The 20,133-nt window shown below is 41.7% G+C and overlaps 1 protein-coding gene across 6 annotated transcripts in view; it reads right to left on the bottom strand.

Annotated features, from left to right (window-relative positions):
- CACNA2D1 (calcium voltage-gated channel auxiliary subunit alpha2delta 1) overlaps positions 1-20,133 on the bottom strand; it is a 419,757-nt gene that overhangs the window by 27,295 nt on the left and 372,329 nt on the right. For 5 of the 6 annotated variants that reach the window (XM_077338003.1, XM_077338001.1, XM_077338004.1 and 2 more), the window contains 10 exons: positions 17,511-17,587; positions 14,769-14,829; positions 11,511-11,608; positions 11,124-11,205; positions 10,674-10,736; positions 9,583-9,686; positions 7,746-7,823; positions 6,343-6,410; positions 3,900-3,938; positions 1,488-1,559 (listed from right to left, as the gene is read on the bottom strand). In XM_077338003.1, the coding sequence (XP_077194118.1) occupies positions 1,488-1,559; positions 3,900-3,938; positions 6,343-6,410; positions 7,746-7,823; positions 9,583-9,686; positions 10,674-10,736; positions 11,124-11,205; positions 11,511-11,608; positions 14,769-14,829; positions 17,511-17,587 (742 nt within the window). Of the gene's footprint in view, positions 1-1,487; positions 1,560-3,899; positions 3,939-6,342; positions 6,411-7,745; positions 7,824-9,582; positions 9,687-10,673; positions 10,737-11,123; positions 11,206-11,510; positions 11,609-14,768; positions 14,830-17,510; positions 17,588-20,133 lie in introns of those variants that run through there. The other variant, XR_013231087.1, reaches the window with a different exon arrangement.

Here is a 20,133-nt window from a genome sequence, read left to right as displayed (position 1 = left end):
AGCAAGATTAATTTAAAAATAAATAAACAAATAATGTGGGAGACAACACTTTGGGTCCAATTATAGCTGGCAGCTTTTGGATGTTTTTCCTTTAGAAATATAAGCGAGTGTTTTTCATGCATATGTATAAAATAGATTGCAGCATGTCAGTGAATTATTACAAATATACCAGAAAGTTAATTTAGATAAAGGAGCAATGGGAAAGAGATTTCATGATTGGTCAAGGACACTGCTCTTAGAAGAATGAACTCAAAACAGGGTAGCACTTAGTATAATTCACTGGCTAAAAGACTGAGAAGAGGGAATGTCAAATTAAAACCTCATCCTAGCTACAGACTCACTAGCTGGCTTTTCACAAGCTACTTTTTCTCAGCTGCAGCCTCTGTCTTCATATTATCTGACATTGCAAAGCCATTAGAATGATTACTTTGACATTGTATGAGTGAAGTGCTCTGAACACTATACAAATGCTAAATATCAAATGAGATTGTAACATACAGCTTTCTGCCTCTAGAGTAAGTTAACCTTTTCTAAATGTTTCCTAGTCTTTAAATGATATACAAATATACTCCTTTTCTCTTCAGCCTTTGCATGAAACTGGTGCATTTTAATGAAATTGGTCTATCAAATTTTTGTTACTATGATTCGGGGGTGGGGGGAATGACTACCACCATTTTTTTTTAGTGAAAGAACTGGGGGGGGGGGGATTTGGAGGGCATGTGGAGGAGCATTTGGGGGAGATCCCGTATCTTGGATGTGGGACTGCCCAGAAGACCAAAAATGAACATGAAATTGCTTTTCTGTTTATTCAGTGCTTATCATGTCAAGAAGAACAGGCTAGTATTACTTGAAGATGAAGTAGATAAAAGAGAAGAATTGCCTTGTCATTTCTGGGGCTTCTGCTCACTGTCCCACACCACATGGTCAATATGGAGTTATTAGGAAATGTTTAGTCCTTCATGACTTGTGCCTCCCTGCTAAGAAGCCATAAGATAACTTCTCTGAGTCCAGAACATTTGAGAAATTCTGAATATTCAGGGGTCATTTAGCCTCTTTTGCATCAAGAGGAAGGATTTATTGTATGGGCATTTGGCTCACAGTGGTCTCCATCCCATTAGGTATGGCATTCTAGCAAAATGTGAGATGGTGAACATCAGTTAGAGCCAGTATAATACATATAAGCAGCTAAGTATCCTGTGGAGCTTGATAAGTCATCCTCCAACCTCCTCGCTTCTTACTAGCATTCTGATTGTACTTTGGTACAATAACAAAGAATTATTAGGGCAAATTCTCAGTGTTCCCCCTTGGCAGCTGTCGTGGTTTGGCATATGTCCACCCCTAAACAACACATACTGGACCTGATGATTATGAAAACTTGAAAACTTGAATAAAGCTGGAGGGATGGCATTATTTCCTATTATGAAAGCATTCTTGATCTGAAGAGGTTATACAATCTAATCTGCATTGCACTGAAAACACACACTTACCTCTTGTATATATTCATCCCGATTCGACATCAAAAGAAATCCTCCATCATCAAGAATAACACAGTCAACGTGCTACCAAAAAGGAGGAGGAGGAGGAGGAGGAAGGGTCAGTCAAGCTAAGTGAAAAACTAAATTGTTACAGAAAAAGTACAATCATGATTTATTGAATCTCAGATGCCCCAAATAGCCCAGAAAAGTTCTAGTCTACTATCTATGTAATTGCTGGGATTTTAGGAACACTGCAACAGATGATAAAGCTCATGCTGCCAGATTACTCATCTCTTATGAAAAGGCACCATCATCCTAGATTCAAATTGTCATTTGTTAATCCCTTCCTAAAATTGCACAGGGAAGTTGTGGAGATGGAAAAGTGGAAAGTACCAGCAGGCTCTGTTCTAAGACACAAATGACACGCAGTGACTTTGATTCAGTGGAAATGGACAACTTTCACCCATGATTGGTTTTTACACAGATTCAGGTGGGTAGCAGCTGTCTTGGTCTGAAGCAGCAGAACAATGTTTGAGTCCAGTGGCACCTTTAAGATCAACAAGGTTTTATTCAAGGTATAAGCTTTTGTGTGCACACACAAGGTCAGATCTGTATCTGACGAAATGTTCATGCACACAAAAGCTTATACCTCGAATAAAACTTAATTGGTTTTAAAGGGGCCACTGGACGCAAACTGTGTTCTGGTTTTTACACAGAAAGCATCAGATCTATGAACCTGCAATTGAATTTATAGCTTCAGCAGCTGTGTTTATCTCAAGCAGAAACTATAGATTTTAAAATGCCCTTGAGTATATTTTTAATGTTTGGCTGAATGGTGGCTATAATCAAAGGCAGATTCAATTGTCTAAAGAAAATAAGTATCTTTTTAAACCTCATGTGCAACATAGAGCTTTTCTGGCTCACATATTGAGGTTTTGTTTCCATTTTTATAGAAAATGTTACATAGGAGAAATAGGCAGAAGAAGACAATAGCACACTTACAGCAGCAGTGGACACGAAGGGGGGAAGAAATCCAGTAAATTAGTCATATTGACAGTGAAGCTTTACTCTGGCACAAGGAGCATTCCTCTGACAGGACTGCCTGTCTTGTCAGCAGAAGACTCTTTAACCTCTGATGCTAGCAGAATGGAGCCACAGGGTTCAATGCATTGCATCGTTGTGCACATTCAGGAAAGGGATATTTCTTTCTTTTACTCAGGAAAGTCTGAGGGTGAGAGGAGCAGAGAGGCCCCAAGAGCAGAAAAGGGCTGGACAACGGTCAGTAGAACCTTGTCAAGCAAAGCAACCTCAATCCCTTCTCTCAAGGGTTAATCTGTGTTATGTAGAAGGGTTCCATCTTGCAGGTACTCACAAAGGCCCATTATGCACGGCCGCCGAAACGGCGATTTCGGGTCACATGGAAAACGCGGAGGGGGAAGACGCGACGCATACTGGTTATACACGGGGCGGGGCGCGACGGCAGCAAAACCCAGAGTAACCGATTATGCATGCGCCGATCTGGGCGCCGCTTCTGGTTGCGCCCCGCTCACCCGGAAGCTGCGCTTTCTTCCGCGTTTCACTGACGCGGCTTTTTCGGCGGCATGCACCGAAGCTGCAGCCGGTTGCAGCCGGCTCCGTGCGTTATCCGTGATTTTAGTCGCCACCATTCCACCCCGAATGTGCGCTAAAACCCCCGTGCATAATGGGTCAAACAGAGGCTGGCTTCTTTATCACTTCCAAGGACACTGTTCTGACTGGGGTAACTGGCTGTGTGTGAGGGGGGGCAAAGGAGTGAGGAAGATGAAGTAATTTTCTGTAGGATTCCACTAAGAATGGATTTTGATTGGCCAAACTGATCGCTTGACCACAGACTGATCGCCTGACCAAACTGTATCTGGGCCTAATGATTGAGAAACTTTATGCTTGCTTGGATTTTCTTGGTCCACATGCTGATTTGCTGCAGCATCATAGGAGCAACTCTGATTGGGGTCTGCTTAAGCAAATAACTAAGGATGTGCCTACAGACTGAAGTTCAGGTAGTAAGCTGGCTTTCTTGGTTTTGTGTTCCTTGCCTTGAGAATCTTGTATTAACTAAACAATTGAATTTAAAAAAATTCTAAATTCTTTATTATAAATGATGATATATGCTTTTAAGCAATCGTCTAGTTATTTGTGCATGCTTACCCTGGGAACCCTTGGGGTTTGGCTAGGAACTCCTTGACACACCTCGAGGAGAACAATAATACCTTAATATCTGCCACACTTCAGAGTGATCAAAGAGCTTCATAGTCCACTGAAATCCTTGCAAGAACTACAAGGAGTCTGACCCAATGTCAAGTAGAAGGACCTCCAGCCAGAAAAAGAAATACCCACAAACAACTGCTTCCACGACCGCAAAGGAGTCGCTCCAAAGCACTTTCTTACCATGCTGTTCTTTTCACATCCGCACAATTCTCCTTTGCACTGAAAAATAAAAGCATAGCACATCTTATGAAACCTCTCTACAACAAAAGGAGAAAGACATTCAAAACCATCGGTGAACTAATACTGCTGGTGCCAAGAATACATGAAAAATGCACTTTGGCAGAACTCTGTATAAGTGGGAAATGAATTCTATTTTTAGCTAAAAGGAGAGTAGTTGGAGGACAGGGTCATGAGTGACATTTGAGAAACTATGTGGGAAAGTAGACTCCCTCCCCTTCCAGTATCACTACCTTTACTTTAGTCAGTCCCTCCTCCATGGCTGATTTCAACAAAAAACAGAAATACTATCTGAGGGACCGTCTCTCCCAATATGTCCCCTAGAGAGCACTCCACTCTTCAAGTGCCAATCTCTTGGTAATCTCTGGCCCCAAAGGTATCTGCCTGACCCTAGCCTGGTAGAATGAGTTGCCTACTGCACAGGGTTGTTGGGCAGATGAACCTGGATGCTGTTGCTGAGGTCCTTTTGCCTCCTGTTTCATCTGCACAACATCCCTGTGCAGTAGGCCTCAAGTGTTTCATCTCCACAAAACCTGCATGGGAGGCCTTAAATGTTTATTCCACACAACAACCCTGTCCACCCTTCAAAATAGCTGTTTCGACCTGAGGAGCTGATCTTTATAGTCTGGAGATTAGCTGTAGTTCCAGGAGCTCTCCAGGCCCCACCTGGAAGTTGGCTATCCCTGGGTTGGAAATATTCCTGGAGATTTGGAGGTGGGACTTCAAAATGGTACAATGCCTCAGAGTCTACCACCAAAGCAGCCATTTTTAGTTATTATTTATTTATTTATTTGATTTTTATGCCATCCTTCCATATGGCTCAGGGCGGTTTTCACCTGGGAAACTGATCTGCTAACCCTCGTCATTTTTTCTTGTCTTAGATATGTTCCATTGCATTGTGAAGTGATTTTTAGGGTACAAAATAGTTATAGCTTTTCATTTAAAATTATGTATTCCTTTGATCCTTGTATCTTCTCTTATTGTTGTGGCTAGGAATTCCAACACTAAGATAAATGGTAGAGGTAACATGGGACAACCCTGGTGTGTTCCTTTTTTTGAAGAAGATGTGATTTTTATACACTGCTTTTCACTACCTGAAGGAGTCTCAAAGCGGCTTACAATTACCTTCCCTTTTTTTCCCCATAACAGATCTGCTGCAAGGTAGGTGGGGCTGACAAAGTTCTTACAAAACTGCTCTGTGAGAACAGCTCTGTGACTAGCCCCTGGGCACCCAGCTGGCTGCATATAGAGGAGTGAGGAATCAAACCCATCTTGCCAGATCAGAGGCTATCACTCTTAACAACTACACCAAGCTGGCTCTTTGATCAAAACAGATTCTGTCAGTTTTCCATTTATTAAAAATTTTGCTTGCTATTTCAAATATATGCCTTGCATTCAATTTAAAAATTCTGGGCTGCAGTCCATATTCTGGCGTGCATTCAATAAGAAGGCCAAGTTAGATTATCAGATACTTTTTCCACACTCAAACATAGGAATGCATTTCCCCCCTAATTCACAAATTCAATTCCATCAATTAAAATTGTATATTATCTTCCATCTACAGCTCTGGAACAAATCCAGTTTAGTCAGTGTGTGTTAAATCTGGAATGCATGGTCTTTCTGCCATTCTCCTAGCAAACATTTTTGTCTACATTCAATAATGATACCAGTCTTGTATGACTGTGGTAGCAGTGCCTCATTGGTTATATATGCTTTGTGCTACATAGTAGGCATTATTTTTCCTTCTTTTATCTCATTTATTACTTTTTGTAGCAGTATCATTAATACTTCTTCAAAGTGATTGTAATGCACTACTGTTAATCCAGCTGAACACAGAGCTTTGTCCTTTCCCTTTTTTTAATGGTCTGGGAAATTTCCTGGAAGTCCTCCTGCAAAAAAATTGTAGTTGCTACCTGGAGCAGGCAAATTGAGACTTACTGGCCATATGTGGCTTGGCAAATTTTCCTTTCTGGAGCAATCTGTGTATGAACAAGGTTGCACAAAACAGGGAAAATCCCTGGCAAGCTTTACTTATGATTGGTTTAAAATACTGTTGTATCTATTAGTACAGATACAGGTCATGCTCCCATAAATGGCTGGAATAAATCCTTAAATTTCTGTTTGTCTATATAGTTGACTGAATAATTCCAGCTGGCTACTGAGCTGCAGATTAAGAACAGGGAAATCACTCCTTGACACCAGGAACCTGCAAATCCATCACCCAAGTGGTAGATCAGCTAGTGGAAGAGACTCTTGTGTCAGCAGAAAGCATGGTGAATCGACGGAAAATGCCATCTTTCATGAAATGATTTGACAGATTCTACGCATCTTTAAGAAATTCAGACATTTCCACAGATACTAAAAGGATGGCAGGTCAGTTGCTCACCTGGTTCTTGGTTGTGGTTTTGGTGAAGTTTTCCATCCAATTACTTATGTTGATTTTTACTCCCACAACTAACAGAAAATATATAAAATAAAATGTAACTATCCAACATTTCCAGGCATTTAACAACAAAACACATTTTTTACTCAATTGCTGGTTTAAAAAATATACATTTTGCCAAACTAATGCCCCCCCCCAAAAAAAGAACCCTAAATCTGTGAGGCCTTTAGTATGCTCAAAGAAAAAGTACACAGTAAAACAGTGGTCCCCAAAGTTTCTGAGCCTGTGGCCACTTCTTGAATTTTGTGAAAGGGTAATGGCTGCAAGTCAAATTAGAAACTGGTTGCTAAGTGGCATTGTACCTCTGGTCAAGCCAAGGGCACATATGATGCTTCTGCCCAGGACAAAGTCAGCTATTCACAATTGACAGGGGATGACCCCAAGTTTGTTGTTGTTTTTCTGTTCAAGATCCTTTGATTTTATCTCCAAAAATCAAGAATGAAACAGGCACAGAGAGGTGGGTTCAGTATGTTGTGGAGTTGGATGTGCAAACCCCTTCTCCAGGTATTTTTCAAGTTTGGGAATACTGAACCTCAAAAATATTGGTATTTACTAATATTCCTGAATTGGTATTTGTTATATTTCTGGAAATAATGACAGCCAATTTTGGGGGGATCCATGAGTCTAAACATTTAAAGCTTTAACAACCTTGAACTCAGACTTCACCCCAAACTGCATGCCTCCCCCATCAGACGAGCTGATCCTGCAGAGAGAGCTATCCTGGCAGGCTTGGCGGCTGAGTTGGGACTGTGCAGCAGAACTCACCAAGCAGCTCAGGCTGCAGAGAGAGTCTTTCCTTGCAGGCTTGGCTTGGAGTCTGCTGGTCATTCAAGTTTGAACCAGGCCACACAACAGAACCCAACAGGCAGCCAAGCCTATGGAGAAATCTCTGCCCACTGGCTCGATTTCACTCCCTCCCACTTCAAAGCAGCGGGAAGCAAACCGGGCAGTTTAAATGGCTGCCAGCTTGACTACCCACTGAAACCTAACAGCTGGTGGGCAGACCTGCCAAGCTGTTAGGCTAAAATGGCTCCAAGCCATTTGGATTTCACTCTTCAGAATTTGCCTGTGGTGGGAGGTCTCTCTTGGTACTGCACACATGTCTGGGACGATCAGCTGAGGCTGCAGGAGTTCTCTAACCTGCATTCAGCTTAGAAAATACCAAGAAATACTTCTAAGGGGCTTTTTTTTTGTTTGTTTGGGTAAACTGAATGCACACACCTATTGAAGACTGCTGCTATAAAACAAGCCTAGGCAACAATGGTTAGACTTAACAACAGTGGACTCTGCTGTGCTAATCAACCAGTCCCATTTCTTGGGGGAAATTCAGTCTTACTCCTTCCTACCTGCAGGCTTCAGAAGTTTTCCACCGACTGTTATTTTCACAGCTTTGCTTACCATAATGCCATCTTCTTCGCTACTTCCTGAGAGTTAGAAGAGAGTTTAATAGATGACTGTATAACAATCTTATGGTGCACAGCCTGATTCTTAATAAACTGACTTTAACATTGATGAACGTCAGATTGCAATTGGTCAGTATGACTGATTGCCATTTAAAGACTCCTTGGGACAATTCAAGCAACTATTATCAGTCAAAACATGTGCAAAGTTCATTAGTTTAACTATGATTTTTGTGTATCTCATTATTTTGTAAAAGGAAATTATTGAGTACATTTCTGGAGAGCTAAAGAGATGTTTAATGGCAGTAATGGGAGGTAATTTTTGATTTGCCCCACTTAATAACCAGAGGTTAACTACGCATATACTACGCATATACTTCCTGCAATGGAAGGAGACCAGGGTCTTTTGTTGAGGTTGGTATGTATTAATATCTGCCTTGGACAATACCAAATTCTCACTTACAAAGTGGGCATGAATGCACACTGAACCCCCTTCATCAATATTTGTATCAAAGGAACTTCGGTTTGGGCCTTTCACTGTAAGAGGTTTTCACTGCAGTTAGCAGTATAGTATCAGGCATCAGGTCACCCACCCTAGCATTCTGAGCTTTTGTTCAGGGACCAGCCACATGGTGTCCACATAGAAAACAGTTCAACTAAGACCAGAAAATCAGGAATCCCTTCCTCTTTTTCCTGTTGCTCTTTATTAAGGGAAGATGATACTTTGGGTATATGCCTCATAGTTGAGAACATTTATTGATATCTAAGTATCTTTCAGAATATTGGGAAATTAGAGTTGCTTACAAAACTCTCCTCATTCAAATTTGTCCCCAGACTTTGGGTTTAGGGGTTCTCTAAAATTTTTCCAGAATGGGATCAATGATGTTTGTCCACTTTTGATTTCCAGACATTGTTTGTACATCTTCACATGTGCAGAGTGCCGCAGTTTTCAGCATGGATAATTTCCCACCTTACTGAGGTTACCAATGTTCACATGTGCACACTGCCTCGAGGTTAGGGATTCATAAATCTCCCAGTCCTGGCAACTTGGGACTGGAGACATTTGTAAATAACATCAGCTTGTGATTCGAAATATAATTCCTTGCCAGGAAGAAGCTTTTGAAGAAAACCTTAGCACCAGAGAATACCCCAACCTATGAAAGTTAAATTTCACTCTGCTAATTGTAACATCCCACAAATCCTTTGGCATTATTTCTCGAGGCACAGCTATTTGTAACATGGGTAAGACTTGCCAGAGACAGGCTTAAACAATGACTTGATGTATTATTCCATCTATTTTCCATCTATTCCCAGCCTCTTTTGAAATTCCACAGGTGTGTAAATACCTGTATCCTAATGCACCAGTTACATTACTAAGGCTAACAATCCCACCTAAGGAATCTTCCTCCAATCTAAGTTGGCCCTTCTGTTGGAAGAAGGCTGCATAGAATAGAGGAAGGCTTTGGTTAGTAAACTGGAAGGATACTGCAGCGGAAGGTATAGGTCTTGAAAATTATTGCGGCAGAAGGTAAAGTCTTGAAAATTACTGTCGTATCTCCAGATGCCACTTCACAATACCCCCCCCCCCAGCCAATCTCACACACACCAACAGCATTCCTGTTTCCGGCCCATCTGAAAGTGGGATTTCTGTAACCCTTTCCCCAAACTATCCCATGCTCGAAAAGTTAAGCTGGACTGCACATTACTTGAAATCCTTTCATGTGAGCCAGCATTTCACTGAACATTGCTAATAAACTGTCCTTTTGTGCCTTTACCCACTTACTGTTGAAGAATGGAGCTGTGAAGACATAGTTTTCATTATCTAAACTCCTTTTGTAGAAACTGTCCTCATATGTTTCAGGATTTTCTGTCCAATAGTAGCCTGCGCTGAACATGAAAAAAAAAGTCTGTTTTCATTTTGATAGATCCAGGTGTGCAGCTGTGTTGGTTTGGAGCAGCAGAACAGAGCCTGAGTCCAGTGGCACCTTTAAGACCAACTTCTGAAGAATGCTTATACCCAGAATAGGACTTCTTTACTCTTAAAGGTGCCACTGGACACCAACTTTGTTCTTTTATTTTTCATCATAATTTCCATGTGTCTTAAGCTGTTTAAAGAAACAGCTATTACAACTGCAAAAGTTCATTCTCTTCAGTCATGTGTGTCCCTGGACATGACTCAAGATGCATGTGGTTCATCTCTCTTTCCTCCTGTACTCCTTTTGATATGAGTGCAATACAACAAGAAAATAGGAGATTCCTATGTTTTTTAAACATGTTTGCTTAGATTCTGAATGCTGAACAGACATTAGTTTGGATAATGTAGCCATACAGGCTGAGATCCAAAAAAAAGACACAACAAATCCATCATGCTTACAAGGATCAGGTCAAGAGTGAGGGTGGGAGGCCCTTGCAAGCAGCATGGCTGTTGGGGAGCATGAGGGGGGAATGGGCAAGGAAGAGGCCAAACTGGTCATTCCTTTATAGGGGCCTGAGCCACAGCTCTCTGCCTTTTTCCTTCACTCTTTTTTTGCATGTTTAAAATTGTAAAAATATCACAAATATACATTTAGAATTCATGGAAATTCTTGTCTCATAATATGCCCCTTATTTTAGACATCTAACGCATCCAAGGTGCAATACTGCTATCTTCTGGAAATTGTCACCTTTTCTATCATTGGATCACAATGATGTATTTTGGTGACTCATGTTTTCTTGTTCTGTATCTCAAGACTACAACTTCAATATGCAATTGCCAAGTACAAACTTAAATAGGCTTGCAAGAATGATGGCTGCAATCCTAGGTTCACTTATGCCGATCAAGTATATCTGAAAATCTGTTGTTGTAAGGCTTAAGGGGAAAAAATGGACCCTTACCTTCGTGGATACACTCTGGTGATCCCCCCATCAGTCACTACAAACCGTGCTGTAATTCCTTCACTATGGGAAAAACACAACCATTTGGATCCAAGTCACCAACATTTGTATATAAAGAGCATTATCCAATGTCCCCTTTTGTGAGCAGAATAATCTTTTGTTCACACAAGGAAGTCTGAATCCCATAAAGTTGCCATAGATCCCCTGATGCTTGGGAATAGTTTTTCAGGAGGCACAGACTCTTTTGAAGTTCTACTGCAGAAAACAGGTGGGACTGGGAAAGATCTGTTCCCTAGGTAGAACTCTGCCTATAATTCTTTGGATCTAACCCATAACACAATCACAGAATACTTAAATCTGCACATGCTTAAATCCAGTAACCTGTTTGGAGGATTAGAAATCCAGGTATGGAATTTTGATATTCTTTAACTTGATGAAAAGAATACTCACGGGTCCTGCTTACTCCAATGCTCTTGGACAAGTTCGCTCGTAAAACCAGCATCCAGTAAAACTCTCATAACCATATCATTGCCTATAAAAGGGGACACACATTTTGAACAAAACACCCAGTTAAAAAGAAAACTGGTAATATTTTACACCTGTAATGAATATTTAGAAGCAAAATAAATTTTGCAGCACAAAAATGATGCTAATTTGATAATGTTCAGAAGAAGAGTTTTTTTAAGAGCAATGCAGAGGGGCATTTTCTCCCTGAAACAACCCTGCTAAGGAGATTATGATGTCAAAAGATCACAACTATTCATCCGCATCTAGTCTAACAGTTTAACCATTATAACACATTGCCTGTTCAAGCATAATGAAATTGGCAGTACTTACATAAAGGGCTTTTGGGTGTATGTCGATCAATAAATTCATTGAAATTTAGAAGAAAATCAGTATTATTGTCAGTTATTTTTACAGGTGTACAGTAATCTCTGAGGAGAAAAAAAACCCAAAAATTATGTTAGAATTGCTTTTAAAGCATCTGACAACATTTTTCATGTATTCTGGCTATATTTGTCAAGCATAGAAGCTTCCTACTTTTTTAATTTGTGGATATCGCTGAAATTCTGACATAAGGTGGTGGGCACATTCACAAAATGGCTGCTGGAGGCAGTGGAGCTAATGGTAAAATAGCTCTAGAAGAGGTGGAACAAGGCACACAATGTCAGGTAGTGAGATCAAGAGTAATGCTGGTGGCACTAGTGGGGGACTGGCAATCCCGCTTGATGGCCACCATTGACGAGATCGCTCCCTGGCACCCTCTCCACCCTTATCTCAAGCTGGCTCCCCGGTATACCAGGGAGCCAAGGGAGAGAAAGAGGGAGGTGAGACAGTTAGAGCAAGTGTGGAGAAAGACTTGCAATGAGATGGCAAGAGCATGCTCATGAAGGCATATGAGATGGAAGTTAGGGCAGCTAAATGAGAGTTTTATGGTGCCTCTATTGTGTCTGCAACCTTTTGCCCAGCCCAATTATTCAGGTTAGTTTGGTCCTTTACCATCCTTGAAAAGGGGCGCTAAAATGTTAGTTGATTGGCACTTGGCTGTGAAGCATTAACAATTTTTTTTGTGGATAAAGTCTTGTCACTCTGCCGGGACCTTCCTGCCACTCTTGATACAGTAATGGAACTGGAGGCCCCTTGGCCACCCTGGAGGGATATGTTTGATGGCTTCAGGTGGCTCTCACAACCCAAAGTGGACAAGTTGCTGGGGTCAGTGAGGGTGGCCACCTGCCCCCTTGTTCCCTGTCTGTCTTTGTTGCTCAAAATGAGGAATCAGTGGATAGGAGGCTCTCTGGGAGATATTGTCAACCTCTCCCTGTCTTTCGGGGATTTCCTGGAGGCAGTGGTCTATTATTTACTGAAAAAACCATTGCTGGGACCCAGCCAGCTATCACCCAGTGTCGCATCTTGAGTTTCTGGGCAAGGTAGTCGAAAAGGCCATGGCGGACCAGCTCCTAGCATACTTGGATGAAACTTCAGGGCTTGACCTACACCAGTCTGGCTTCCATCCTGGCCATGGGATGGAGACTATGTTGATCGCCTTGATGGATGACCTCCAATGCCAGTTGGATCGAGGCAGGTCGGCCATACTCATATTACTCAGTCTGTTAGCTGTGTTTGACATGGTTAATCATGAGTTGTTGGCTCACCGCCTTGTTGGGGCCAGGATTCGGGGGACAGCCCTTCAATGGCTGTGCTCCTTTTTCCAGAACTGGACACAGAGAATGGCTGTGGGGGAGGAGTTATTGCATCCATATCATCTCCCTTGTGGGAACCCACAGGGGGCGGTACTCTCCCCCTCATTATTTAACATCTTTATGCGCCTTCTGGCCCAACTGGTTTGGAGCTATAGGCTAGGTTGTCACCAATATGCAGATGACACCAAGCTCTATCTCCTCATGGACAGCCACCTAGACTACCCCCTAGATACATTTGCTAGATGTTTGAAAGTGGTCACTGGATGGCTAGAGCAGAGTCACCTGAAAATCAACTCCTCCAAGATGGAGGTCCTGTGGCTGAACAGGAAGCACTTGTATCCACTCTGGCTGGAGTGCAGCTTAACATCACTCCCTCAGCCAGAAATTTGAGTGTGATTCTGGATACCTCCCTTTCAATGGCAGCCCAAGTCATAGGTGTAGCCCGCATGACAATTTTCCATCTTCAGCAGGTGAGGCTACTAGCGCCCTACATGCCCTCATACTGTCTGGCTATAGTGATCCATGTAATGGTCACCTACAGATTAGACTTCTGTAACTCACTCTATACAGGCCTACCCTTGTATTTGCTCTGGAAATTACAGCTGGTGCAAAACACAGCTGCTAGTTTCTTCACTGGTACATCTTGGAGGGCCCATATCCAGCCTATGCTGAGGCAGCTTCATTGGTTGCCAGTTGTGGGCTGGATCAGATTCAAGGTTTTGGTATTAACCTTTAAAGCCATCTGCAGCTTGGGCCCTGACTGAGGGACCACTTGTCTCCTTATGCCCCCCGCAGGGTTCATTCTGCGGGTGCTAATCTGCTCATGGTCCCTAGCCCCAGAGAAGCATACCTGGCCTCAACCTGGGCCAGGGCTTTTTCAGTCCTGGCCCCAACCTGGTGTAATGAACTCCTGGAAGAGCTGTGGGCCCTGACAGAGCTGTCTCAGTTTCACAGGGCTACAACCCTGATGCATGGGGGGAGGCACTATGTGGGGCCCCTGGAAGAGCAAGTACCGCATGTGCTACATGAATAAACCAGCCCTGGTTGTTTTACAGATTTTGTTCCTTTGCTACTATTATGTTCCCTGGTCAGCTACTGTTAATATTTTATGAAACTAGGTAATTTTTCATGTAGCTGAAGCATGGTATTCAATTACTGAATTGTCACCAGGACTGGTTACAGAAACTTATATTCTTTGACTTATATAATTAAATCAATCAATCAATCAATCAATCTCTGCTGAAGTAGTCTGCATCTACACAGTGAGAATTCTCCATTTTGCATTCAACATCACTGTGAATGCAGATACATGCCTATAGGCAATGGAGATCCCAGTATGCCAGGAGCTGGAACATACTGTGCATTGTCTACACACCATTTCCTTTGCCTTTTTTTCTCCTGCATATGGGAAGATGTTTTTTTAAAGTGTCACAGAGCTATTGTAATTAACAAGGGTTTTTTTTTTTTACAATGTTATCCTGTAATGCAGCAAGAAAAAAGGGCAACTGTATGGGCTGTCAAGTACATGTGGACCTTTTGAAAATGAACATTTTCCAATGCTGATGACATAATAACATAGAGTGCATCCTTCCCCAAAATATCATAACACATCAGGTTTGGGATAGAGGGGAAAGGACAACTGGAGCACAACTAGAGCATGTTCTCATGTGAATGATCCTCCAAAGAAGTCTTTAGTTTGGCTGCCAAACATCTGCATGGAAGCAGGCAGTCACCTTCAAGGTAACCCTAATTACTGTGTGTGTGAAGCTTTAAATTTAAGCATCAGTACCAACATCATAAATTCAGAATTATCTGGACAATTATCCCTGAGATTTTAAAAACTAATTACTAACAGTTTAGACCTCGGGTTTACAGTGCAGGAAAAAGGACCAACCTTGGTGCTAAAAATGTATAGCCAAACTCATCAAAACGATCTAACTTCAGAGTTTCGGTAACTACAAGGATGAAAACACAAGATCAGAAAAGTTAAATTAGCTTTTTATATTACAGAACTACCTTGATTTACATTTTTAAAAAATGAATGAACTCTACTTTCAGACTCATGGATAATGTTGGAAGCCCATTTCTAGGATTCACCAACACCTAAGTGATCAGGTGAGCATCAGTGGCAGAAAGTATCCAATTACACAGGCATTATAGCTATGTGATGTTATGCCAGTAATCCCAAACAGATATTTCAGCACACATGTTTGGATCGGGTACACAAAGTGGTTTCCCCTTGATAATTAATGTTATTTCTCCCTTAAACCAGAAATTGTGCATTAGCATTAGTGTGACATGAAACAATAAAGTAAGACGGGAAAGTTAAAGCTGGCACACAGTTCATTTTTTAAGTGTGACCATGTGGAAGCTGAACATTTGAATTCTAAGCTGAAAACAAAAAGCCTTGTGCAATTTAATCTTTGTTTTAAATTTTTACTTAGCATCAGTTCATTTCAGGGTTGCTTGTAACACAGATTTCTGAGATTAAAGATAATCAGACCTTCTTCATGAATCACCTGGGTTGACGAGATTAAACAGACAAGGAGGAAACCAACAATAAACTGAAAAGCATATTTGGGGAGGTGTGTGCAGGGGGATAAAGGACACCATAATATATACATGTTTTTCCTTCTCTGTCTTTGTAATACACAGTTGCCATGAAAGTGGAGGGGGGGGGGACCCTGAGATGAAGGATACAAAGGAACGTATCCAGAAGGAATGGAAATATAAGAGGAAAATATCAATGGCAGAAGGAAATTGAGCAACAAGAATATACTTGCCCTTTGGGACTGTGATAATCCATCAGAAAGAGAGAGCAGGAAAACAGAAAAAAAACAGGGTAAAGCAAAAGGGATCACAAACCAATATTTTATTCAACCAGCCCCTTGAATAAAAATATTGTGGCCTAAGAGAGAGCTCAGAGGTTCACTTTCTGTACAGCTGTTCTCTGGAGAAAAGTCAACATCTTGAAAATCTGAGTACAGGACTTGGCCATTGTTTCTTTCATGTTCCTTCTATATACTGTGGCTATGTCATGAATCTGCCTACAAGGTGGTATTTAACTCAGGGGGTGGAGCCCACCTACTAATTCAGCCTCTAGGCATCTATCGTCTTGCTTGTATTTTACAGGGGTGAGCCTGAGTTCAGAATGCTGAGAGATCACGCAATATAGTGAGTAGCTTGTCACACAGAGGCACTGCATCGCTACTAAGCAGCTTGGAAACTCCCGTGAACCAGGAGTGCCACAGGGCATGCACCGGACAGAACTGCTGCATTGTGCATTGTAGTGCTTGCTTGCTTGAGCAAAGTAACATGTTGGGAACACATATAAGGGAAGAAGGGAAGCATAGGGAAGATGGTAAGCTCTTAATATGACAGCAGACTGCTAAGCAAAAGTTAGACTTAAAGCCCTTAATGCAGACTTGTGCATGCTGACCTGTGAAACCAAACACAGGCCTGCCTTGAACCCTTCCAGGGGCCAGCAGGTCTTTGATACCGGCTTTGGCTGCAAACTGTGCAGGCCTGCCCTCACAATGTAATTTTTGTTAATTTTTGGGCAGAAGGTAGTAGTTCAATAGACAGCATGGGATTCGATCTTCATCTGCTGTCAAAATGTGTACAGCTGGGGAGGAGAGGCATCATCAACAGAGAGGTGGAAGGAGCTGGCTTAACCTAACCTTCTCTCTCTTTTCCCATTGTAACCTTTCCCACTGGTCATTTGTCCTCAGATGACTGATAGGTCTCCCGATAAAGTGTGGATAAGTGGTCAGTTGTAAGACTGCAGGGGAAATGTAGCAGGCAAGGCAACGATTAAGCTCCCCATCATCGAAGTCCCCTGGCCAAGTCCTTCCTGTGCTACCTCTCCTTTTCAAATGCCCTTCACACCCTCCTGCATGTTGAAGACACTCATGACAACCCTTTATTTAAAGCAATAGCTGAATTTTGCTCAAATGAAATGAGCAGAGTTGAGAATAGATATGGATAAATGCAGCAAAGCATGAAGAGTTAAGCTTTCAAATGTAACAGCTGGAAATGTTCCGTGCCATTCCTTTACATAGGAAAGGCCACCTTTAGCATTTCCAGATCATGATTCCAGACTAGACATAGATGGCATACACTAGTATCAGATAAATCGTGCAGCATTCCAAACTCAGCTACAGTCCAAACCTAATACTAATTCTTTCTTTTGAGCCAAAGGGGAATAGAGGTGTCTATTACATAAAGTCTTGGAACTACGACATACTAAACAAAACAGCTCTGCTGGACTGAAGACCACATGACTCAGATCTTGAAGGCGGGCTGTTTAAAATGTTAGCTACCAGACCCGTAAAAAGACAGCAACAGGGGATATGCCAGGCAATGATTCTATAGGCATAGAAGTAAGGAGATGAGGAAGAGAAAGTATTAATTGTGCAAGAAAGGTAGCAGAACATATTCTATTTCTGTAGAATATTTTTGTACCTTGCACATTGACACTCTTAGAATCATTGCTACGGAACTGGGAGCACATAATGGTAACAATAGAGAATTTCCAAATTCTTTTATGATTTTAAAAATGCTGCTTTTAAAAAAATGACCTTTTACATACTGTACTGTGATGTTCAGACTCTGGAGAATGTTCATGGTTACTTACACTTAGCCTGAATGAGTGCCTCATCAATGGTGGCTTTTATATAGTAAAAGCTGTAAGGTGGTAACACCAAGGCCAAACTGGAAAAGAAAGGACAGAAGAATCAACAATGGAGACAAACGCCACATTTCAGCTTTGTTGCTCCAGATCAGTAACAAATTAGACAATGAAATCTATTTTTCTGTTTTAACTATTTTAAAGAGTCCATCTCAGATCTGATTATTTAGTAACTATTTCTGTACAAAAACTTCAAGTGGCTTTTACCCACTTGTGTTTTCAAGCTATGCCATCAGCCCTACTCTCAAGTCATTTTTCTGGTGTACCTTTTGCCCTTCACCTAAGTATTTGAGGAGAACCTGCTGTTGAAGACATTTCTCCTTATGTTTTAGAGTGTCCTCTATACTTGAAGCTAAGAACCAGATATATTAAGAGATTTTTATTGGGCCAGAACTTTTCTGTAAATGTAGACAAAATGGTTTTCTTATTATCAGATGCCAATCCCTTAATCAGTTATATCATTATTTGCATTAGCAGCAAGGAAAATTCAAGCCAAATTTATGACATCAGACAGTTAAAGATCTCAATTCTTATTGTATTTTGTTACACATTGACTATTATACATATAGGAACAGATCTACATGGATACACCACAAGAACCTCAACCAGACATTTTAAAATCTTCTGCCCAAAATATACCTGGCAACCCAGAATGTCATATTGTCTCAGACATAGGCACCATCATGGTAGGGAAGTCTGGATAAATGGTTCAGTTCCCCAGACTCCCTTCCTGAAAATAGTGATTTGGGCTTGGGTACATGATCCACAATGAACAAAGAAGCAACAAATTCACTGAGCTTCTCTGTCATCTCACCATCTTCCATTAACAATCCCTTTATTCCTTGTCTATGTTGTCTCGCACATAACTTGGAGCCCTTAAGGTATAAAAGCCATTATTTTGCTGACCAATGATATTCTTCTCTGATATATATGAGGAGACAAACCTTGTTTTGTCCACAGACAGCTTCCTAAACTTAAACAACATCTAATCCAGAGCAATAACCTTCCTAACAACAACAAGCCTTTAATAGCATATAAAAGTACAATATAAGAAGGGAAAGTGCAAAAGGATCCACTGCTAGTGAAAACAAAGGCAAAGATCATGATCTTTGCTCTTCCTAACATAGATATGGGGGACCATGCAACAAACCAAGATGCCAACTCTGTCCCCGTAGCCACTCTATCAACACTATAAGTGGGCTTAACATCACCAGCCATACCATCTCAGGTTCACTCACTTGTTCATCTTCCAGCGTTATACACACCATCTAGTATCAGCAATCTCTTTCCACTCTCTACACTGGACAAATGTGTCAGTCCCCATGCAAGAGAATAAATGGACATAAATCCAACATTATAGACCAAGACACTGTAAAACCAGTGGATGTTTCAGAGTCCCAGGTCATTCCATTGTTGACCTAAGAGTGGCAGTCCTTAACAAAGAAACTTCAAGGGGAAATTATGTGAGGTTCCTGAATGATCCCATTCAGAAGTTGACACCCCCCCCCAAGGCTGAATAGGGACATAACATTTTAATCTCACTACAGATGCTAATTTTCTGCCCCAAGCATCTCCCCTCTGCTCTAATCAAGGTGATTACAATATGCATTGTACCTGTGCATTCTTTATAATACTACTCCCACCTTCTAGTGGAGATAAAAAGACTCAAATATCTCCATTCCTATTTGGGTCTGACAAAGGGAGCTTTGACTCTTGAAAACTTATACCCTGCATTCTACTGGTCTCTAAGGTGCTACTGGACTCAAATCTACATTCAGTCTGTCTTCTATTTAAATGTACCTTTTGTCTATGACTTATTATTTTCAATAGTTCTAAAAAACAATCACCACTTTTACAGATGTTTTCAAATATTAGTTTGAGATTCTCTCCCCTCAGAGATCCAATTTTTAAAAATTTAAATCACTCTTGATACCACCCACTTTCAATAATATAGAATGTAAGTGCCATTTACAAATAAATTCCAGTCGCTGTTTGAAGATATCAGCATTGAATCTTAGCTGTAGGAAATGGGCTTTTGATGACTTTTAGCCACCCAGCTGCCATTTCTACACACAGTGCAATCACTAATGATTTGATCACAACTTTCCACTAGTTCCCCTCAAGGGAAATCGAAGAGACTTTTTTGCCCTTAATAGCCATGGCTAAACTGGAGCAACTAATTAAAACCTATAATTAAAACCTTCCTCTTTCCCCCCCTGCCCAGGCAATCCCGCCATGGCCTGGAGAGGCCTTTGTAGGCGTCCTTGGGGTGGAGGGAGAGCTGGCAGGGATTCCCTTCCTCCCCTCACCCTGGGCACCCTGCTGAGGCCTGGTAAGGCCACGGCCAGGGTTGCTTGGAGCAGTGGGAGTGCTGGCAAGGACTGGCTCACTCTCCCCCCTCCTGCAGAATCACTGAGGTCTGGCAAGGCCACAGCTGGGGCTGCTTGGGCCAGCGGCTTCCTCCCTCCTTCTGCCTACCGGGCCCACAGTCCCAGGCCCTCCACCCTCCCTCACAGCTCCCACTGGCTTACTGCAGGCTGGCACTTCTTCTGAATGGAAGAAGTTGGAG

The sequence above is a fragment of the Paroedura picta genome, chromosome 5, assembly GCF_049243985.1.
Source record: "Paroedura picta isolate Pp20150507F chromosome 5, Ppicta_v3.0, whole genome shotgun sequence".
NCBI classification, from domain to species: Eukaryota; Metazoa; Chordata; class Lepidosauria; order Squamata; family Gekkonidae; genus Paroedura; species Paroedura picta.
This window is presented reverse-complemented; position numbering and strand designations above follow the sequence as displayed.